General features: G+C 38.4%; 1 protein-coding gene across 1 annotated transcript in view; it reads left to right on the top strand.

Moving 5' to 3' along the window:
* fstl5 (follistatin-like 5) overlaps nucleotides 1-24,903 on the top strand; it is a 531,686-nt gene that overhangs the window by 365,774 nt on the left and 141,009 nt on the right. The window contains exons 8-9 of the mRNA XM_055159513.1: nucleotides 9,509-9,520; nucleotides 18,471-18,591. Coding sequence (XP_055015488.1) covers nucleotides 9,509-9,520; nucleotides 18,471-18,591 — 133 coding nt within the window. The remainder of the gene's footprint in view (nucleotides 1-9,508; nucleotides 9,521-18,470; nucleotides 18,592-24,903) is intronic.

Genomic DNA, 24,903 nt, shown 5'->3' with positions numbered 1-24,903 from the left:
TGGTGGTCATGACACTGTGTTCTTTATGCTTACAATCCACCTATCCGTCTATGTCACAGGTGTCAAACATACGGCCCGGGGGCCAGATCCGGCCCTCCAAGACCTTTAATCTGGCCCTTGGCTGATTTTTTACGAAAATATTTTAATAATATTTTCTATTTAAATATTGGTAATTTTCTGTGGTGTTTATCACAGCAGCATCTCCAGCATCTCAGAGCAACACAAATGAAGACTTGTCTCTTTCCAAACGCTCTTAAAGGACAATCGTTTTGACTGTTGACCGTGACACCCTCATCAGAAAAATGTCCAAAATGAGAAAAGTGGAGCCAAGTGCAGGATTTTCCAAGAAAAACCGACTTATTCCTATTTGCATACAAGTTCATGTTAAGACTTTGTGTTGAAATTGCATTTTTCTTAAAGTTTCAGGTTGTTCCTAATATTATATTTTGTAAAAGAAAGAGTTCATCAATTAAAAAAGATTTCTGTAATAGATTTGTGTTTCTCTGCACAAATATTTGAACTTATTGTTATTTTGGGGTTTATATGACATGAGTTTTCTGATCTGGCCCCTTTGGGATCAAAGTAGGTTGGATACGGCCCCCGGACCAAAATGAGTTTGACACCCCTGATCTATGTTTTCAATATGATGGAAGATAGAGCAAATTGAAAATCGAGACTGATCAATATGGGGGGAAAAAAATATTTTTTTTTTTTTTTTTCATATTGCCCAGCCCTGCCTATCTGTTCCCAGACATGAGCTAAACATGTTCAAATCAACTATAGCTTTATAGCTAACAATTCTAATTTTAGTTACAAAAACATGATGGCCAAGACAATTATCCAGTTTGTCATTTGGGTTGCCACTTTAAATGCTGAAATCCAAAGATGTCTCTCTCTGATCTGAATGGTCACTACCTAAACACAAACAACAAAATATACTGTTATTCTACATAAAAAAAACATCAGTGCAAACATGTTCTGAAATGTGATTCTTGTATTAGTTTGTCACTTCATAGTTCAGTATTTTTGTAAATGTAAAACATAAATTGCAAATCTGATTCCAATTGCAAAGCTTGAAGTAATGCGATGAAGGATGCTTATGAATGTTTTATATTTTCTCTGGTGACCTAGACAATGTGCAGTAGCTTCATTAGCAAAATGCACGCTGTTGTGATAGAGCTCTGAAGGAGTGTGACTTAGCACGGAGAGCAAAGGGATGGGGGACTGAGAGTGCCAAAAACAAAACGGAAACTGATCACACATTGTAATAGGTTAGGCTTAGGCGAATACAACATTTTCAAAACAATTAATTAAAATGTCTCTCTCTGATCTGAATGGTCACTCCCTAAACCCCACCATCTGCAGCCAGTCATGAGTGAGTGCTAGTGCAGCCTCTGCAGCTCAGTGAAGGAATTCTGGAGGTTCTGAGCTTTCACATGACAAACTGTACTTGTCCTCTGTAGGTTTAGGCCGGGAGTCTCCAACCTGTAGCTCTGCCCCTTCCAAGTAGCTCTCCCAAGGACTTTTGAATTATACATATTGCACTGAATAACTCAAATTTGTCTGATTAAATGGCTGTTTTCTTTGGAAATGTATAATTTTTATGCCTAATTTTGTGCACTGATAACTGGATAATGGGTTATGTTTTAGGGCCTGTTTGCACGAGAACGCTTGCGGGTAAAAACGACAAAATATTTTATTGGAAGTGCTTTTCGTTTATACAGTAACAGCGATTTTGGAGCTTAAAAATGCAAAAATCTGAAACCACTCTCCAAAGTGGAAAAGTTGAATACGTTCCACCATAGCGTTTCAGTCTACACTGCCCAAGACGCAAAACTCTGGTCAGATCTGCTCACGTCGTGTACGTGTTTACGTCACGTACATACAGTACACAGAAACCTGGAATGCATACCCAATCGAATTACACACATTTTTGCATCACCGTACGCACACAGGTTTCCTCCCGAAAACGCTCGTCTAAACGTGGAATAAAAAGTGAAGACGCTGCGCCACTTTTGTGTCTTCTGTTCAGACCGTCATCATATAAATGTAGCCTTGCAGACCTCTAACTGTACCTCATTTTCGGCCATTGCTCTTAAATTTCCGGCGACCGCTAAAATTAGTAGCTCTCTGGCATTTTTATTTTACAAAAAGTAGCTCAAAGGAAGAAAAAGGTTGGAGACCCCTGGTTTAGGCACTGTCAGCTCTGTTTCAGTTGTGATTGTGTGAGTGTAAGAGCCCAGGCTACATTCAGTTCCATTGAAGCTACAAAGTTTTAGCCCTAAGCCAGTAATTCTACAACCTTCCCATCTGTTCTAAACCAACAAAAGTACGAACATGTTTGCAACCAGTGCTATCTCAGCATGATGCCTGTAGCCCAATGGAGGATTGACCATACACAGGCTCTAAAGTACAGAGTTTTAACAGGTCAATCCCTCCAATCTGCGCTGATGTAACCGCTGTATATTTCCTATCACTGTCTCCCGGTACTCTTTATAGACTCCACTTTTACGCACTCGTCTCTGTTAGCAGGGTGTGGAGCTGGCTTGTGTTTTATGTGCTGATATCGCCTGCAGCCACACAGCGGAGTTCACTGTCCTGACCCCAAACCGGGCTGCGGTACCTGCATCACTCATCTGTTTCCATGGCAACAGTGTCAGGTGTTACGAAAACTGTATTAAGCGTTTAAATAAGCTTTGACAGGCACATTTCTTTCAAGTGCTACAGAGAAAAGGTGGCATCAACCTGACCAGGGACTGCAGGTGGAGACTAGGGCCCGACCGATATGGATTTTTTTTGCGGCTGATATGATACTGATAAAATGGGAGTTGGAGGTGCAGATAGCCGATGTACAAGCTGATATATTTAGTGAAAATTTACTGTAAATCTGCAATTGATTATAAAACATAGGTCTACCCTGCCTCTTTACAGTCATATTTAAAGGTCGGCCTAATGGCAATTTTGCATCACATTCTAACCAGTAAAGAAAGTAAAAAACTACCGTTATTAGTTTTTAGCAGTAAAAGCATGCATGGTAATTAATTACATGTGTACACCTCACACCTCTATTCACAGCTCTTTTACATATCAATGCAGGTCCAGTAACATGTGCACAGCCACTACAGTCACTTAACAGTAGCACAATGAGAAAACAGACTAAGAGAAAACAGGCTGTTAATGTGTGGGAGCTACAGCAGCTAAGCACTAACCAATGAGAAAGAACAAAACGTAGCTTCAAAACCGACACATTTGTAACACTCCGCACTCACACAGGCACCTCTCAGATCACAAGTCTTCACAAATAAATTTGATTGAAAAAAACAAGCGGCAGTTTTGTTGCTGCACTGGAAAAAACAATATCTAGGCAAGTTAAAATGACTTAAATTAAGAACATTTTACTTTATTGGAGTATATTTAACTTGACAAGTTAAATGATCTACCAATGGAATATGTGTATTTTTCTTAATTTAAGCAATATTAGATTAGTTTCTTATTTTAAGTACAAAAAGTCTTCCATTGGCAGATAATTTTACTTTTCAAGTGAAATTTACTCAAATCATGATAAAACTTTCTTAATTCAAGTCATCTTAACTTGGTTAGATTTAGTTTTTTTGCAGTGTGGCCTAAACTGCGCTGAAGTTCATTTTTATTTATAGTCAGTATCGTGGATCAGACCACAAGAGCATTTAAAGCAGCGCTTCAATGTTGTGCACATGGATCTTGTAAACAAGCGCACGTGAGTGATGTGACTCTGGGGGTGCATTCAGGGGCAGTACGGCGTCACGCACACAGACAAATTACTCCGCAGATAAATATTGACGTGGGGCCACATATTAGGACATATATCTGTCTGTAAATTGGATTAAATGGATGCAATACAGAGAATCAAAGCTTTATAACGAGGTATAACATGCCCACGTGGACTATCGGCCCATAGATTTTGGCCGATAGCTAAAATGTCTCAAAGTGCCCATACTGGCCGATAATATCAGCTAACCGATATATTGGTCAGGCCTTAGTGGAGACTTGAATTTTTGTTCAAACTTGAATTGTCCCTGATCAAATTAATAAATCCTAGTTCAAATTTCAAATTCAAACAGTAGGCAGGAAGATTTGAACATAATGTAGCCTGCATTAGTCACGAGAAGTGGGGCTTAAAGGGACGATATAATGCAAAGTTTGTAGCTTCTAGCCAGCTTACGATGATGTTATGATTTCATTTTCACTCATATCCTGAAAAAAAAAAAAAAAAGGTGGTAATTTCTCAGTCTGGGAAAGACTCCTCCATGTCTTTAAAGTCCATAACATAACAGGTTAAATTGATGAAAATGCTATTCCCAACAAAATACTGTATATCTCAATGCCAACAACAGCTCTTTTTATTTAGAGCTGTTTAAATAGCTCCACTCCATGCACCTTCTACTAGCAACAATGATGTGTTTTATGCACATAAATTTGTGTTAAATTGTCTTGCCTGTTCATCACACATGCCTATATTATTGCCTATATTGTTTTTAATTTAGAAGACATGGAAAGGATTGTTAGAGCCTGATTTTTTGCCTGATTTTTGCCACAAAGTGCTGCTTTTACAATATATTCTTTTGGGGAAAATGTGAAAATGACTCACTCAAAAAGGTCTTCATTAAAGTGCACAATTTAGAAAAAAGACATATTGGGCTGAGGTTCAGCGTTATCTAAAACATACAAAAAGTTGAAAACAATACTTTTCAGAAATGTTATTATAAACTACAGTGTTGTCACATGAAGGCATTTTAAATTGAATCTGCTTCCATTCTAATTCCAGCCTTTTTTCCCCCTTGCCCCTTTCTAGGCTCTTATTTACATTCTCCCATGTGGCAGTAAACCATCAGCATGTAGTTAGCGTCCTTTGCAGCCCATATTCTCTTTGATACATTGCAGATGGAAATGAGGGAGAAATGGCTTCAGTTCACTCCATGCATGTTAATGGACTTTGGTCTCCACCTTATGCTTAAGACTGTCATGGGGAATTAGAGGAGTTATATCTTGAGTTATATGCGAGCAGTTTGGGTGAAAAGTCGGTTCGGTTTCTTCTGGGACAAATCCTGCCTCCTTTGTAAGTGCATTGATATCACCGTGCGGAGGCTACATTTGTCACTTTAGATTTGAAATGGAAACCAACCAAGTCCAAGTGTGTAAATTCTGCTAATACAAGAAATCACAACAGCAAACAGGAGCTATGCAGCTCAATCGTTTTGTGCATTGGTGTGAATGGCAAGTGCATTTTCCATTTATTTCTCCCATAGACTTTGTTAAGATAAAGAGGTTGCTTCACACATCGTATTTCTGAAATCATGTGTGTTGGAGAGAGTGTGCCTAATGCTCATCAAAATCAAAAACAGAAAGAGTCACGCGCCCTGTCTAACTTGCAAAAAGTGAGTTTTATTTACAGTATAGCAACTTTTTGGCAACCAGGCAAATGATTTGGCTGTGAAGTCATTTTAAATAGGTGTGGTTGGAGTGACGCCCATTGGGAATGAAGCACTCAGAATGAAGGGTAAAAAAAAACTAAACAAAAAAAACCACACACATACAATAAACAAGTGGCATATATAGCTGTACAAGATAGCGATAGTTCCAAATGCCCACGAGTATATTCATAACATTATATGTACCTGGAACATGTAAATGGATGTAAATAAAAACGCTTAGGTCTATAAAAAAGACTGTTCAATTGAATTAATCCTTTAGCCCCTTTAGGTGCAAGTATCTGGAGTGTCCTACTTAAAGGTGCACTATGTAACTTTTCTGTTGGAGAAACATCTTTTTGCCTTATGACGATGTTACTGCTTTGCCTGACATGTTACACAGTATGACAGGAAACTGATCTGTCTTGCATTTATTCAATTAGAGATGTTTTAAAGCAAAAAAAAAAAAAAAAAGCCTTCATCAAAGAGTATGGTGAGCCGAGTCAGCTACTGGTCTCCATGGAGATAGGTGCATTTAATGCTGTATCGGTGAACATTCTATAGCAATAGCATCTACATGGAGACAAGCAGGTGACTCTCAACCAGAAAAGTTACAAATTTCAGTATTACAGGTGCTTTAAATTTTAATTAAAGGTACTTTTCTGGTGGAGGATTTGCTACCTACTCGTTTCCATGGAGATGTTCCATGGTATTTGGACTTTAAAAACATCTATATAGCATTTATTTGTTACAGGTGTTTCTATTGCTCAAACATACAATAATTTCTTCTGTGAATAGGGGTGACTCACCACAGATCTGTACTGTAATGTAGCGTAGTGATGAAACCTGCTCGTCTCCCTGGTGATAGATAAATTTAATCTATACTGTGGAACATTCTCGACAAAGTTACTAAACCCACTTGCATTTGTTGACTGCTACTTCAGAACTTCTTACAGACATTTCACATTTTCAAGAACCAAACTTTTCAGCCCGACCTCCTATAGTGCTTGCCCTTGTTCCTACAGACACTTAACAATGTCCCACTTTTGCAACTGCAGCTAGCCCCTGGATTAGCCCCGAACAGCTGGTGGAGAGGGAATCAGCGCACATTCTTGTCAGAAAATGCTTTTAGTCCATGCTGTGCTAGCCACCACACCGCCAGCCCACCGCCACACGATAACTCCGCGCTAATCCGCATTTATTTTGGGCTCTCGGACCTCTAGTCCATCACCGTTGTTATCCCTGAGAGCCGAATGGGTTTTGGCATTCACCTGGCATTCCCAACCACTCATTTTGGCCTAATTTTCCGTTGCTAATTCTGTGCCTATCTTAATTAGAGACACATCAAATTCTTCAGGGAGGCGAGCTGAGTCTCTTCTCTCACGCGAACGCTCATTAAAAACTCAAAATGTTTTAAAATGGTTGAGTAAATTTGTGAATATTAATCATGAAGGACTCTAAATACAGACAAAGAGGATTACTGTAATTCCGTGAAGTTGACAGTTGCAGGCGGTTGCGTCATCGTTGTGTTAAAATGTCACTTCAATCCTGGTTTGGTGGATTACAGTTGGAGACGGAGTGAATGCTGGCAAAAATATAAAAAATACACACGCAAACTGTCACAAGGAGGTCGCGTAAGCAGGATTTAACAAGAAGTTTGTTTTTGAAGAATATGCATTTTGTTGAAAACATTCTGTAGTTCTGAAGTATTCTGTAGTTTTCTGTAGTTCAGGTACTGCAGATGGAAACTAGCTATCTATCTATAGCGTGTTTTTTATTTTTTTATCTTAATGTTTCTGCACATTATCCTTTCAAATAAAGACTAAGGCTATGTTCAGACTGCAGCCTGAAGTGACCCAAATCCAATTTTTTTCAAATGCAACCCAGACCACTTGGATATGTGCTCCTGAAACTGATACATTTCCGATGCTTTTGACACGCGACTTCAGTCTGAATGGTCAAGTCACATTCCTATACATCATCAACAAACCAAAGACGTTTTTTCTCCCGTGAGAGTGGTACAAGTAGGCGCTCACAAATGTACACAAACGTTCTTCACGTCATATGAAAATTGTGTATGAACTCCGTGTGAGTGAAGCACCTAGCAATCCCACCACTCTTGGCTGCGACTCCACCTGCGACACCCACATGTTCCTTTCTACGGACGTTGCTGCCACTGCCCCACAAAACATCATGGCCAAAAACCTTGTCCTTCTCCTTCTCAATCTCCTCCTTAAAACAGATAAGTTCATGTTCTGGTTCCGGTACGAGAGGAACTTTAAAAAGGTGCTCAATGCTCGCGTCCATGTTTGGACAACTTCTGTAAACACTGAGCACACTCGCTGCGGTTGACGTCGTCGTGCCCTCCAATGCACATGCGGGACACTTTTGGGGTGTTTAAAGTTCACACTGGAGATCACATACCAGTCACATTTAATTGGAAATGTGAACGACCTCACAAAAAGAATCGGATTTCACAAAAAAATTTGAATTGAGCATTAATCCCTGCAGTCTGAACGTAGACAAAGATAACTAGTTTTTCCTAAAGCTAGATTCTAGAGTGAATAAATAAAATAAAATATAAATCAGTAAAAAGTAAAGAATAAATAAATACATGTGTAGCTTTTGGTATTTCGTCCTTGTGAACGTTGCATTAGCATATTGTATTTTTACTTCTCTGCCAGGGAATCTGCCAAAAGGTCAGACAGGGATTCTTCTCTATTTTCACAACATCTATTTGCCCTGAAAATCCATCTCTAAAAAAAACAAACAAACCAAAAAAAAAACAACCTTTCATTAACTGTCCTTGTTTTCTTGTTGGTCTTTGTTGGTCTATTGGTCTATTATTATTCATGCTTATGTCACAAACCAGGCAGACGTTTGCAAACATACATGCTCGGTTTGTAGGTCGGTAGTAAGTCTGACCAAATCTAGGAGAAAAATATCCCAGTTTTCTTCATCTAAATGTCATTGTAGCATTCTGTTATGTTCGGGTAATCAACAATTACAATCGTACCTCAGTTTTCATCATTTCCCCACTGACCCACAGCTCAGAGCGCAAAGAAACGAGGGTGATAAATTCAAGATGATTCCAAACAGCACAAATGTATGCAGTCTTCATTTTACATTTACTTCAGTGGGTTTTATCACAATCTGTCGGCAAGCCCAGTGTTGGTATTTACTAGTGGTGTAATGATATCCAAGTCTCACGATACGATATCATCACGTCATGAACCTCACGGTACGATATTTATTGCAATGTCGTGGGAAAGCTCACGATATGGTGGGGAGGCTCACGATTAGGGATTTAAAAATATCCAAATCTCACAGTACGATATTTATTGAGATATTTTGTAGAGGCTGACAAAACTGTTAATATGCATCTCTTAAAATGCCTTGACAAGATTTAATCCAAAGAACTAAGACTTAAAAGTGCTTAGAACTGTTATTTCTTCTTGTAGTCTGCACTGAAATTGAGCAAAGGATCATGGTCTATGCAGTTCCCTCTGTCTTTTTTTTTTAGCTGTTGCTGCACTATAACTCTTCATTTAAGCAAAGAGACTTGTAATTCGATATATTGTGATGGTCCACGATATTATTGTGAGAACTTTGACGATACAATATCACGATATGTGGGTTATTGTTACATCCCTAGTAATTACACCAGAAGATTTTACTGCATGTTTCAAAACATCTTCCTGGTTTGTTGCGTAACATGAATAGAGCCTATTGAGGAAGTAATGCTGATAGGCAATTAAAATGATACTAAACACAATAACGGCAAGCTTCCTTTCAGTTCACTGGTGGGCTTTGTTGAATTGATTTAAAAAGGCAAACAGCAGATACTTGAATGAATGTTATGAACCAAACGTTAGATCCCACAGCCCATTATTCCATTTTCCATAGATTTTTCCATGTGTTGAATGTAAGCACAGACCTATTTAACTTCTGTAGCTCTGAAGAGTGTGGAGATCATTTGTGCAAGTATTTCCAATGTGTGAAACGTGTTTTGTTAGACGATAATGAAGAATTCTGTCACTTTTTTTCCTCTCTCCAAACAGATCCCGTCACAGGTAGGTTTTCTCTACACTGAATGATTCTTCTCATGGTTATGCATCATCCATATAATTGCTTCAACGTTTATAATGTTGATGAATTATTGTTGTTATGGTAACACTTTATAATAACTACAGTTTACTTAGCTTCAATAAAGCATGAAGGTGTAGGTGTAGTTATTATAAGTTACATGTTACCAAAATTATGTACAGTTTATTTTTGAAAGTTATGCCATGCATGTGTGTATTTACAGTTAGGACTTGGTTTTCTTTTCTTGCCCGTACCATATTTAAAGCACCACATAACTTTTTGTTTAGTTTGTTGTATGTTGTATGTTGTTTTTGTGTTTGTTTCTTTTTTTCACTTTGAAAATGATTGCTCTGAAAAACATGTAAAAACTTTCATTCATTGTGAGTGGGCTTGCATTTCCACGATAGAATGTATAAAGAAGTGGAGTAAGTGAGTGTGACGTCACCCCTAGCTTTTGACTGCAGTTAAATGAAGCTCACCGAGGGCGGAAGTAATGGGGCAAATTTGGAGCCAAGTTCCATATTAGGAATAGGAGTTGATTGAGCCGAAAGACAAAGCTCTTGATTTATCAGTCAATCTACTTTCCTACCCTCACCTATGGTCATGAGCTCTGTAGTCGAAAAGTAGTCGAAATGAGTTTCCTTTGCAGAGTGGCTGGGTGCTCCCTTAGAGATCAGGTGAGCAGCTCAGTCACACGGAAGGAGCTTGGAGTAGAGCTGCTGCTCCTTCTGGATGCCTCCCTGGAGAAGTGTTCCGGGCATGTCCCACTGGAAGGAGGCCCCGGGGAAGACCCAGGACACACTGGAGGGATGTCTCTTGGCTGACCTGGGAATGCCTTGGGATCCCCCCGGAAGAGCTATAGAGGAAGTGTGTGTGGAGAGGGAAATCTGGACGTCCTTACTCAGACTGCTGCCCCAGTGACCCGGCCCCAGATAAAGTGGAATAAAATGGATGGATGAATTGATTTACAGCCAAAATAGTGAAATAGAAACACCAGGATCATTTACGGTGGGTTACACAAACATTTTAAGACCAAAATAAGGAACCTGACAGCAGCAGTTACAGAGAGGGGTGATATTGTTACAAAGTGAATTGGAGCAGGAGTTAATGGAGCCGGAAGTGCGCCCATGCTCACTTCCTAAATGGAACAGCAGCTATGTCCATTTATATATGCAGTCCACGATTTTTCCACAAACCTGAATCATATGTGGCCTGAACCAACACATCCTTGTGCTTGTTTCCATGAAAATGTTGTTTCGTTTGGCTATAATATTCCACAAACTGGCATAAAATGTATTTCTATTTCCCTGGCGAAAGTTACACAGTATAATTTTAACCTGCCACGGACTAAACCTGGACTAAACCTGGACTATGATCCTAGTGGTGTTAAAAAGTAGCATTTGCGCAATAACACTTAAAATTGGCCTAATCCAATATTATTGCTATGTCCATATTAAATAAATGCATGAATAAATACAATAAATAAAAGAGCATTACATTCCTATAGGGCAGCCACATTACAAACGTCAAACTGCCTCATCACCGCTCTTTAATGTCCAGCAGAGGTCACCGTTGTTGACAGCATTATTAATTATAGTTCCTTTGAAAGCTCCTGCATTGGTATAAACCCTCCTTTAGCTTTGCCCTTGCCCTTCCGGTAAAACGGTCCCAAGTCGGGGTCCATATAAGCTCTGAGAGGGGATTCGGACAGCCCTTCGATGTGTCCCCTCCGATCAATTTTTCATAGAAGCAGGTGACGCCATCTTGCTGTGAGCTGTGGGTGCCAGGTAGAGTCATCGATTTCCTCTCAACAGACACTGGACCAGAAGAGAACCAGAGCAGAGGGCTAGATCACCACACCGCCACACTGCTGAGAACAACACTTGTAAACAACATGGATGAATCGGTTCACAAGGACAGCAAGGATTTTTATTTTTTTTTGGTATAGAAAGTGCTATTTTAAAGTGCCTGTCCCTGGTTTTAAAGTGCTCATATTACACTATTTTCTGATCTATGTTATAATGTAAACAACACAACATACATACATAACACAATGCATATATTGCTACATTCTCTTTACTAGGGGAGAAGGGAAGCCACAATAAAAACCAAGATGTTTATTATTTTACAGTGTAGGAAAGAAAAAATAAATAAAGAAATGTAATGGTGAAATAAAGGGATTTAACCAAAAAGCAATTTCCAAACTATAAACCCTTTAACTAACCTTGCTTTTGATTATCCTTCCAAAACGGTTTTCCGAGGAAGTTGCCTAGTGCCACGCATAACACACCCCTTTTTCTTGGACGGAGTGACTCGGATCTCTGTGGCGGAAAAAGTAGACCGAGCAAGGATTTTGAGTCAGAAGCCAAGATGGCTGCGCCCACTGTGACGTGTAAACCTGAACTGTTTCCATTGTATTTAGACATTTTGGTGGTTTAAATGACAATTTCAGTTACTTGTATCACTGCCTGTGGGTTTGGTAGTAGGTGATGTGGTGAGGCTACACGCTACTCCAAGTCCGACACGTGAAACATAATATTATGCTTCAAGCTCAGACGTGATACCAAATCCGAGGTCCAAGTGGGAGTCGGAAGATAAGTGAACACAGGGTAAGTACAACAACAACAAAAAACCAAAGTGTCTAAATCGAACATCAAATAACAAAAGGCACCAGCCGACATAATCAACGAAAAATGAAACACAACAGAATGAAACAATCAAATAGAAATGGCGAGCTGTAACAGACGGAAGAGGGTCCCTTTTGTAGTCCGTGTCCCCACAGTTGGCCTCCGTGGATTGGTGGGGACGGAAGGGTGCCTGGCCAATCCAGTGAGCGATCAGATGCCCAGCCTTCACCAGGTGGTCTGAGCTCCCGCGAGACCAAATTGCACACACACACAAAAACAAAAGAAGCAATGGGAGTACGGATTATCAAATACCAAAAGGGCCAAGGCCTGTAACAGTATACACAAACATACCTGGAGTTGTGTTTTGTTTCGTTAACACATGTTTAACACACAAATCCTGCATATTTAGGCTGAGTTCTCTCAAACAGAACACACTGTCTGCCCCCTTGTGATGTCATGGGGTAATACAGGAAGTGCTCTACTGTGTTTTCATAATCCATACATTTTCACTAGAATCATTTGGATTATTTCAGCCATGAAATCACCAATCTCTACCAAACCAAAAGGTAGAAGAGAGCATTTGGAGCTTTGGAGATGCAGAAGCACTTTTTAAGCAGTCTAGACAGTCATGGGGTGAACATTTAAAAAAAAAGTACTGTAGGAGTTAATATTAGTTGCTCGCTTTTGCTTGAGCCCTGAATAATGAAGGTACAGTGTCTGACAGGCCTATTCATTTGTAAAGAGCACAGTGAAAGCCATTATAAAGACATAAGGCCCAGCTATTGTTTTCAAAAGAACACCCTGATCACTGCCTTTTAGACTTGGCTAAGTCAGGTTGTAAATGTAATGAGCAGTAGGAATGACTTGACAAAAGATGCACTGCCAGGTGGAGGAAAATGAAGTGAGATTTAGTATGTTTTACAGATCTTATAGTGCCAAAATTTGTACCTCATCAAAAACCTACCCGAAGTTGTGGTTTGTTTCATTCGCATGTTTGAGTAATCTTGGTTTATTAGTCTGTCTACATCTCCAAAGCTCAAAATGGTCTGTTCCACGTTGTGATGTCATGAAGTGGTAGTTTCTAAGTTATATATGTGTCCTTTATTTAACCAGGAGGTCCTATTGAGATTCAGAATAATTTTCAAGAGAGATCTGGCGAAAGGAAGCAGCTGACACGATCAATACAAAACAGTAAAATCACAGAGTATCGCATTATAAAACTATTGTCATCTCAAGAAAAACATACACATGTCTTGGTCACTGCACTAAGGCAAGGCAAGTTTATTTGTATAGCACAATTCGTACACAAAGTAATTCAAAGTGCTTTACAGAATAAGAAATACATTAAAATCATAATAAAAACAAATCAAAACATAAATAATCATGAAGATTAAAATTAAAAAAGAGAGACATAAATTGGAGAGAAGAGTGCGGAATGAAAACCTTTCAGTTATATGCACAGTTAAACAGAAATGTTTTGAGCCTGGATTTAAACAGCGTCACAGAAGAGTCTGTCTCACATGTTCAGGAAGACTGTTCCAGGTTTTAGCTGCATGAACCTGAAACGCTGACTCCCCTTGTTTAGTCGTGACTCTGGGCACCAGCAGGAGGCCGGTCCCTGAGGTCCTCAGAGTGCGAGATGGTTCATATGACACTAACATGTCACAGATGTACTTTGGTGCTCGGCCATGGAGAGACTTGTACACAAGCAGAGCTGCTTTAAAGTCTATTCTCTGAGGCACAGGAAGCCAGTGCAGAGACCTGAGCACAGGACTTATGTGCTCGTACTTCCTAGTTCGAGTAAGGACCCGAGCTGCAGCGTTCTGGATGTTCTGCAGCGTCTCACAGCTCGTTTGGAGAGACCAGTGAGCAGACCATTACAGTAGTCTAACCTACTGGAGACAAACGCATGGATAAGTTTCTCCAAGTCTGATTTAGACAGTAAACCTTTGATTTTTGCTATGTTTTTTAGATGGTTAAAAGGCTGCAGATGTTATTGATTTGATGTGGCTGTTAAAGTTCAAGTCTGAGTCCATTATTACCCCTAGATTTCTTGCCTGATTTGAAGGTTTTAGAGAGAGAGACTGGAGGTGACTGCTGACACTGTCCCTTTGTTTCTGTGGACCAAACACTATGACTTCAGTCTTGTCACTAACATTTAACATTTTCTTGAACTTAGCAAGTGATGCCATAGATTCCAATGTAAGACTTTTCTGTAAATGTTTCCAAGGCCATGGTGCTGCGTAAGTAAAGTTAAACGCTACCTTATTCTAGTGAAGCACTTGTTTTGTTATCACATGACATCACAAGGTGGAACAGAGTGTTTTCAGTTTGAGAGAGAAACGCAGCCTAAATATGCAGAGTTTGTGTGTTAAACATGTGTGGATAAAAACAAAAAAACAAAAAAAAACTCCACGTATGTTTGTGATGTGGAAACATTATAATAGCGAGATAGTGTAATATAGGCCCTTTAAAAATAATTTATTCGAATAGACACATAAAAATGCAAATTATGATATTAAAACACACAACAACTACAACACACAACAACACACAACAACAACAACACAAAAACCATAACACACAATAACCACAACACACAACAAGAACAACAACACACAACAACAAACAACAACAACAACACAACACAGAAGAACAACCACAACTATAACACACAACAACCACAAAACACAACAACAACAAACAACAACACATAACAACTAGAAAAGCACTCAGAGAGCGCAGACCTCCGCCAAGGACTACCCCCATTTTTTATATAAATTGCAATAAAATCAGTCTTCTGGATCAGATCCGGATCAGCCTTTGGAATATGAAAGAGGATCCCATTGTCCATCCCTGAGTCAAATTTCATGGGGTTTGGTCAATAATTAACCGAGATATTGAGAAACAAAATTTTTGGCCCCATTTACCACAATGTTAACTAAAATTTCAAAGTGATCCAGGATCCAGGATTTCTTCCGGATCACCCCCAAAATGAAATCAGTTCTTCCTTTTCACATTTCCAACAAATCCTGAAAATTTCATCAAAATCGGTCCATAACTTTTTGAGTTATGTTGCTAACAGACAAACAAACAAACAAACAAAAACAACAAACGCTGGCAAAAACATAACCTCCTTGGCGGAGGTAATAACAACACTCAACAACAACAACATACAACAACTACAACATACAACCCCACACATAATAACAACAACACACAACAACTACAACACGCAACAGGAACAACACACAACCACAAAAGCAACAACATAAAATGGTTAAAATAGTCAAAATGCATTATGTCTTAGTAGAGTCTGTTGGGTAAAACATCACTTTTACAAACTTTGTCAAGGTTTCACCAACTGCTTGTCTTCATGAACATGTGATTGCCTGGAGGGTTCAGTATGGCATAACCTATCTCCATGGAGACAAGACGTGATGCCACCAGGTCATGATACAGGTCAGATCTGTGGCGATGCAAGCCCACTCACAATCAGTTTTTCAAGGTATTTGTTTTAGCACAAAAAAAACAACAACATGTACCTGAATAAATGCAGGATAGATATGTTTAATGCCATACTGCTGAACATTCCAGAGAAGATAATAACATCTCCATGGAGACAAGCTGACATTTGCATAGTGCACCTTTAACTTTTTTTTTTTTTTTTTTTTTGCTATGAGCCCCACAGTAGATTAATTAAAGCAAAATGGAAATTTAATGATCCTGCAAAAAGCTCAAAACTTCTAATACTGTAATTTCCAATTCTAAACCCAAACTCTGACCTATTCCTGTCAAAACTGCACTTAGATATTAGCTTGTCCCTGCAGGGCTTCCGTAGGTGTGCACCAGAACCATTTAGACATCCAATCCGACCTGCCATTCTGTGACAAGCGAACGCCAAGGGGCTACACATCGCACCTTTAAAACTTATATAATCCAAGTTAGCTAGACTTTTGCACCTTTGCCTTGTCACTTACTTATTTAATAAAAGTAGAACATTTGCATTAAAGTGTATAAGACAGGTCAGACTACACAACTTGCTAAAGATTTTACCTAGGCTTTTCTTAATTTGAGCATTTCGGTAAAGTTTATAAGCATATAACTGTTTCCTACAGCAACCATAATCTTAACAAAGGCCAGAGGTGGTTAAATTAGCCAAAACGACCCTCAAGTAAGACGTTTCTTCACAACAATATTACTCAAATATTACACAAAGTAGTGGTCCATGAAATTACTCAAGTAAAAAAGTATCTGAGAAAACTACTACTAGTAAGAATAACTGTCTGGGTGTAACATCTGATAACCTTTATAATTTGAAGTCATTGTAAGATGAAGGACAAAACTTTAAATCATTTCATATTGTCAACATAAATTTTGTATCACTTGTAGACTTAATCACAGTGGGAAGAGGAACTAAAACTTTTACTCAGGAGTAGAGATGGGCATGATTAGTTGAGTAATCGATAATTGATCATTAAGAATTTCAGACTGAATGTAGGTAGCTGTGCGTAGCATAAGGAGATGAGGCTGCGTCTGACAGAGCAAACACTGGAGTCTTGGCCTCACAGTCCCACGTTTTGGCTCTGGCACCTCCTTGGAGACACTGCACCAGTCAGTGAGTGTGTTTACATGCACATCACTGTTCCAGGTATGATTGGGTTTTTTGAGTATCCCAGTTTCATCACGGTGCGCAGTATATGCAGTATCCCAACATAAAGTTGAGTTGTATGCGTCCAAAAGACAAACACTTTTCAGTCTTTTCATCACAACAGTAGTCAAAATAAAGTGACTAACATAAATAAAGTGAGTGAAATGACTGTTAAATAAAGAGCTGAGCTAAACCTGCACACGTATGAACCATCTACGACACACACACACAGCACCGACTCATTATCATCATCATTAACATCCCTCTGTCCCAGAAAGAACACTCATATTCCTCTGAGTCGTGTCCTTTAGTCCACATCAGCGCACAAGCAAAGAGCTGTTTTTTTTTTTTCAGCGCTTATAGTTTACACAAATGAGCCATGTGGTTTTAAGTTTCTTTTCTGTAAAACATAAACAAATGTGACAAAGCTGCATTAAACACATTATAATCTCAAATGGGCTGATGTGACTCTATAGTTGTTATGGTTTATATGTTGTAAAGTTGAGTTTATTTATGCAGATTAGTATTAATAATAAAATGATTATAATTTGAATATAAAAATGTTAATGATTAATCGAAAATGTATCGTTAATCCTCTCAACGATCAATTAAGACATTTAATCGAATGCCCATCCCTACTCAAGAGTACTGTTACTTCAATAAAAATATCACTCAAGTAGGTATAAAAGTATGCTGTAAGAAAAGTACTCTGAAAAGTACAATTTCTTTAAAAAGTTACTCAAGTAAATGTAACAGAGTACAACCCACCTCAACCTACCACCTTTCTAAATGACTAAGATTTTAATACTAAAGAAGAAAGACTCGATTTTGCAAATTTTAAAGCTTTTTTAGTCAATTTTGTAATTTTTAACACAAATGTACTAGGTCAGTTAAAACTCAAGACCAAAACTGTTCACGAAAGGTCAAATTCTTTCCCGTTTTCATTTATTTCAGTATCAATACTTGCTAGAAGTAGATCTAATTTCAGTACCTTTAAGTACTTTCAATACATTTGACAGCCCTACTTCCTCGTCACCTAAACTGCTCAGTCCTTAAAAAATCTATCTAATCTATAGCCGTACTTTTCCACATGGATTCCTTACACTACACAATTGTTAGCCTTAGCTTGTCTGACGCAACTGAATTATTTATTTTCTTTGGGTCTGGCGCCTCATCCCTCCGCCGCCGTTTATTATTGTGTGTTTACCCGACTAATAATCACAGCACGCCAGGAATTAATGATATTTTTCTTGGCTCGGCGAGGGCTGCTTTCTAATTGACGCTTTTGTTGACGTCCGTTGCCGTGACGTTGGAATGCTGGATGGTTATTGGGATTGTATGGCGCGGCAGTGAAGCACGCCGTGAAGAATTATTGTCACATTTGGCATAAGAATCGCACACATGCTGTTTCTGTTTGGGTATGTGTCTTGCGCATTGTAATGTGTCAGTTTACAGCATTTACAGCAAAACCACTTTTATTTATTGTTTTGGCCATATGTGATTTTGTAATAGAAATGTGTGCACAGTTTTGTTATGATTTGGAATGTATTGCGTTTCAGTTTATGTGCATGTTGAGGCAATGTCAATCATGATTTTTCGGTTTTATGAAACTGACTTTGCCGTTATGTTACTGAAGTGTACTGTGTGTTCTGTTCGTAGGATTTCGGAGATGACGGCTCGCTGTACATAACCAAGGTGACCACCAGCCACATGGGGAACTACACGTGTCATGCGGATGGGTTTGACCGGCTCTACCAGATCCACACTCTGCAAGTTAACGGTAAGATTAAATCGACTTTTCAAAGCTTTTAACCGTGCTGAAGTTGTTTCCTCTTCTTATTTACCCTCTCAAAGTTGTATTTGGTTGTATTAAAGTTGTATTAAAAATGCTATATTTAGGGTGACCAGATCTTTTTTTTTTTTTTTTTTCACATATATAATATAACAATAATAAAAAGAATACACACTAGATAAAAAAAAAAAAGAAGGTGTTGGAAGAAGAAGCAAAAACCCCAAAAGGGCTTATGTTAAAACCTCCACCTTATGAATACATTAAAAATGGAACATTACAGCTGTGCATTAATTAAAAAAAATACATTAACTCACCTTGGATTAAATTAATTTGATTCAAACATGGACTAAAATACAATGAAACTTCCACAATTATCATGAAATATTTCCTCAAACTCTTCTTAAACAACACCTCTGATATGCTACCACTAATCAGATGTGAAAAGTGGCTCCACAATTTACAGCCTCTGCATCGTAGCAAAACTGAGCTCTACATGTGACACATTTTGGAACGTGAAAATTACGATTTTGACGAGTATTGTATCCATGAATCTCTGCATTGGTTTTAAAGTAAATGTGAAATGTTTGGTGATGTAGTTGTATTGTAAATAATGTCATACATAAAAATACAATTAGATAAATATTCATCTCATAAATATTAAGAATGTTATGTTTGATTAATAAATTCGCAGGTGATGTTAGTGGCATGGAATGAGTTGCAATTCGAACAAAACGTTTTTGCACCAATTATATTTTGTTGAGAAAGTGCTTACCCAGACTATATTACAATATGACAGATAGGGATAAATTAAACTATAGTGTAATGTAAGTATAGATTTTGAGTCTACCCGGGACAGTCCCAGTTTTGAGCCCTGTGTCCCCTGTTCAGGCATATTTGTCCCAGTTTTGTACAAGAAATTTCCCTTATTTGTGTCCTTATTTTTGACCAATTTGATCCCTGCCAACAGTGAAAAGAGTCATCAGTTGTCTTTTGTTTAGCCCAAAAAACAGAAAAAGTGCTTAAAAATTACCAAAACAAAAAGAAAATGTGATTACTGACTCACATGTTAGTCACGAATGGGCCAAACACAGAACTATTTTGTTTAATTATTCACTCCTTTCACAATTTTATTATTAACAACCACCCCAAACCAGGAGTGTCCCAGTTTTTGCCGTAAAAAATCTGGTCACCACTGCCATATTGCCGATCCCACTTTCTCCACCTCTGGTACACACCCATTTCTCTGTTCTTACATTGTTGTTCAATTTTATTTTCTTAATTAATGATATATGTAGGATTTGGCAGCGTCCCATAGTGATTTTGGTACAAATGAAAAAAAAATTAAAAATCTATTACGCCATTACTGTCCATTAAAAGGGTTGACGGCTACATGGCTCTTTGTTGTGATGATGTTTAAGGTGACATCAGCTGGTACTGGTCACCAGTTTTCTAACACAGAAGTCAGAAGAAAAGGACTTGCTTCTTTTATTAATTTGAATATTGCTATTTAAAATGTGCAAATAATGTCATAATTTGCATTTCCACGGGCGTTGTAGATAATAACTGGACAGCAGACAAGCACAATTTCTCTTCTTTAAAGCTATTCCAATGAGTGCACACTATACCAGTTTTGGTTGCCTTTGATTCAGAATGGTTCTTTCAGTATGTTTATACAGAAGATGTCATCACTCAGTGTCTTATGCCACTGTCATGTGGTGTCAGATAAATCATAGGTATGACTTTTCAAGTGGAATTTGCACATGAGCACTGCACCAAGTCATTTGCTAAATTACTCATGTCCCTGATTCAATCAAGTCAATAATGCCCATCTGAACTCAGGAAAATACAACCAGAATCCAGACTAAACATCTTATAGTATAGTTGTTGTTTGTTTGTTTGTTTTTTAATAATAATTGGTCAAATCAAAAACAGGTTCTTCATATTTAACATATATTATTTTTAATACTAGTAATTTTACTGAAGTCATCTAAGTACTTTTTACTGCAAGGTTAAAATTTTCTACTATTTTTACCCCAATCAAAAACATTCTGGTGTGAATCAAGCCTGAAATAAAGCTTCCAAGTTGGCATAAAAACTTTTTTTTTCAGTGATTCTCCCCAAAAATATGAAAATATGAACCTCGATGAAAAAAGTTTGGACACCCCAGTTCTAATGGCTGAGTGTCTCCTGGTAAGAAACTGAAAAGTCAAGACAAGTGGATTATTTTTCCTCTAGTGCTTGTGTGCCCATTTTTATTATTTTTATTCTAAAATCATACCCATCAAAATATTGTACTTAAAAGTCTCAGATTACACCATTTTCAGATCTATGTTATAATGTTGTTTCCTCATCACAAAGGGGTCAGCCTGATGTTCCTTCAGTCTTATGTTCCCTTATTTCTAAGACTTTTCTTTTTTCTAAGATTTTTCTCAAAATTAAACTCTAAGTCAAGTTATTTTTATTTTTATACCACATTTAAAGGGATGATTTAGAGTCATTTCAACCTATGGTCCTTTGCACCATCACCTCTACATTACATCTGTAGTCAACTGTTGCTGGATAATAGGTTGGGAAAACTGACGACCAAATTGGGAGAAATGGGGAGAAATTCTGATGCAAACGGATGATAAAGGAAATGTGGGAACATAGGGTCTAATTTTGGAAAAATTAGAAATGAGGGTACATTCCCATTGCAAACAGACCTGGAGTTGAGTTTTGTTTCTTTCACACATTTAACACACAAACCCTGCATATTTTCAGTTTGAGTTTTTCACTCAAACAGAAAACACTGTGTTCCACCTTGTGACGTCGTGGTAATACAGGAAGTGCTACACTGTGTTTTTAAACTCCATACACCTTCACAAGAATCATTTAGATAATTTAATGACCAAAACATAAGACGTTAACTTGGAAAAACTGCTGCTTGCTGACATCACAAGAGCATTCTGAGCTTTGGAAATGCAGAACGACTAAAACGCAGCATTACTCAAACATGTGAATGAAACAAAACACAAGTCCGGGTATGTTTTTAACGAGGGATCAACATCACATCGCTAAAAAACAAGAAAAACACAATCAGTTTAACGTAATATTGGACCTTTAACTTTTTCGCTGAGCCAATCCAATCCACCTCTCCGCTCTGCACGCTGAGTGAAAAGTCAGTCGCGAGCTGGCTTGTGCCTGGCTGTAACCGGAGGCGCGTCCTTGTGAGTGACATTGGCTGTTGTCACGGTGGCGCGCTTACACAGATGGAGCCCTGTGATTGTTAATCTGCCTGCAGTCATGCTCTTGTTGTGGGGCCCATCCACACACTCTCTGTCAATAGTGGCAGACATTTGTTTAAACAGACGAGATAAAGAGCCAGTTTAAAGTATTGTTCCAGAATCTGTGCCTTTAGCTTGCCACTTGTTTGATAGAGATATTTGTAAAGAGTGGTGAGAGATGTTATAATCGGCGTGAGCTGTGCCAGAACATGAGTGGAGTCTTATTGTCTTAACACGCTGTTTTTTTGTCGTACACTTGCGTTAGCTGGGACCTATCCAGACAGGCTTAATCACTTACTGTCAGAATTACTGGTGATTAAGATGGGGCATTAAAGGAGACATATTACAGTATGTACAGCTGACTTTAACATAAGAGCTTTTAATAATGTTATGACTGCAGTGGTGGATAAAGTAAAAGTAGATACAAAGGTAAAAAGTGACTCAAGTAAAAGTAAAAGTCCAATGAGGTTAATTTGGTCTTCTGATAATTTGAGGTATTAGGTTCTTTTTTCAGACCATGAGTTTGTTTTCATACCTGACAGTTTCATCTTCCTCAGAGTGGTCATGTGATGTTGCTGTGACTTAAAAGAGGCAATTTGAATACAGAAACATGCCCATGGGACTATAAACCGGGACGAGGGAGCTTTTTTACTCTCACCCACCTGGGATACTGTCCTGAGGAAGTCGGACTGCAGATGATGCTGTCGTCCTGCCTCCACCGGTAGGAAGACTGCGTTAAAACCTGTTTAAATCAGCTGACTGGACAGATCGCAGCAACATCACTTGACCACTCTGAGGAAGATCGCTAGTAAGCAGTCGAAACGGTCAGGTATGAAAAACCTATTAACATGAAAGTAAAAGTATCACATTCAAAATCTACTTAAGTAAAAGTGATTTAAAAATGTACTTCAAGAGAAAAAGTTAAAGTATTTTGCAGAGATTTTTAGAACAGTTAAGGGATGAAATGCAGTGATTCTGAAAAGTAATTTAGCAGAATTTGATTCAATTGATTTCTTCATTTTTCTAGTCACTTTTGTGTATTTTGGTTTGCTCAAAGTTGTGATGACACAAATAAAGTGTCTGCCATTTCAGCAAGTCTCAAACCATAAAGAAAAGTACTTTATATTTTCCCGTCCACATCGAAAATGCAGTGGAGTAGAAAGTACAGATACACGTTCTCAAATGTAGTGAAGTAAGAGTAAAACGTATCTATTGTAAAATTTAAGATACCTAAAATTTGTACTTAAGTATTGTACTTTTGTTACCTTTCACCACTGTATAACTGTTTTCCCTTCTTATTATTCTCCTGCATTCAAGACACCATCGCTCCGGTCCACCCCGTTTACTATTGTAGCCACAGCTGCCCTGAGGCAGACTGACAGAAGCAAGGCTGCCTACAAGCACCTCAAACAATCACACAACAGTGTTTTTGCCACTCACGTCCCAGTGTGGCATCTGGTTTTCCCAGCGGTCTCCCAGTCAAGTATTAACCAGGCCCAGGCTTAGGGTCTGAGATTTGACAAAATCAGGCTTTGATAAGTATATTGAATCAATTATAAGTGACTAGACCCCTAGAACTCACTGTAATACAACAGACGTCTGCATCAGTTTTGCCTGCCCACATGTATTAAATGTTATTGGACTATAGAATATTGACATCATCTAAACCCAGCAATTGTATGTACACTATATTCAAAGACAAGAGTCCCATATGCATTGCCTTTTTTATATAATATAAAAGAAGGACCCTCTTACCCACCACTCCACAGCACAGTGCTGCACCAATGAGGTATTAGACAGGGAGGGCACTCTGTACTGAATGACATGATATGAAGAAATAAATAAACTGATCAGGGTTAGCTATCTGTAGAAGAGTATGAAAAAACATCATTTCGAAAAGCTAACCCAAGTAAACACATTACATTGTACTGCAGATTCCATTCATCGAGAGCTGTTTAAGCCTTGAGAGGGATCACTTGATTTTGTATTTCTGTTTGGCTGAGCTGGAGGTCATGGCGTCCTTCAGTCCCTTATCTGCTATATGCTGAAATTATATGAAACATTTGTTTAAAAAGAGGCTGTAACCTTGTTTATAGACACCTGGAGGACAGTGAACTATCCACGTTAAGCAATAATACATTTTGAAACATTTTTGTTAGGAGTGTTTTTTTTTTTTTTAAGATTTACAAGGTTATACTATTGAAAACTGCAGTCTTATAGCACATGGGTCCCCAAACTCTTCAGACCGTATGCTGCCGGCGACCCCCGCTACACCCACATTACCCCCAACACTCATACATGCCGTCTCCTTCCCAGTAACACCATATTGAAGAACGCATTTGCTCACACATGGCTCACATAGAAGTGAGGCCAAATGTGATGCATTTATTGTTGGATTTTATCTCGGGTTGCAAGGGGCAGGTCATAAGAAAAAGCTGAACCGAGCAACGCTACTGGGCACTGTACACCAGCGCAGGTGCAAACACTATGAGTCACATAGATCGCACATACAACACTCAGGTTTTAACATAGTCCATGTGTCCAAACAAAGCACAATGTGTCTTCTTACCAGTAAAACAGAAAAGCTGAAGAAACAGTATCTAGAGATTTGTTGTGCGTAATAATAAATCCACATCCATCTGCCTTTAATATAAAGTACACATATGAGGAAAGTGAAGCGCGTGTAGGTCTACGTGAGGGTCAGCTGTGCGGCTCTGGTTCATTTGTTTGCATATTGGTCTTTAGTTATAACTGGAGAGATGACTTATAGTCACATAGGCTAGTACACTTTTTAAAATAGAAATTAACATTATTGTGCGAGTGTGTGCGATACTGAAGGAGCACATGTCGTCTGTATGTCTCTGCTCCAGACTGGCCAGATCCACCTGCAGGGAAATCTGGGCTCAGACCCAGACAGTTTATTGTCTGTTCATTTCACATTACTTTACACATTTTACACATTACGTTTACTTACATTATTATTACAGTCATATATTTAACATATTAACTAAAGTTAAAGAAATAAATGTATTAACAT

Source organism: Boleophthalmus pectinirostris, unplaced genomic scaffold, assembly GCF_026225935.1.
Source record: "Boleophthalmus pectinirostris isolate CB_2022bp ecotype Guang Dong unplaced genomic scaffold, ASM2622593v1 HiC_scaffold_23, whole genome shotgun sequence".
Taxonomy (NCBI): Eukaryota; Metazoa; Chordata; class Actinopteri; order Gobiiformes; family Gobiidae; genus Boleophthalmus; species Boleophthalmus pectinirostris.
The sequence above is the reverse complement of the archived record's forward strand: the minus strand, read 5'-3'. Positions and strand labels throughout refer to the sequence as shown.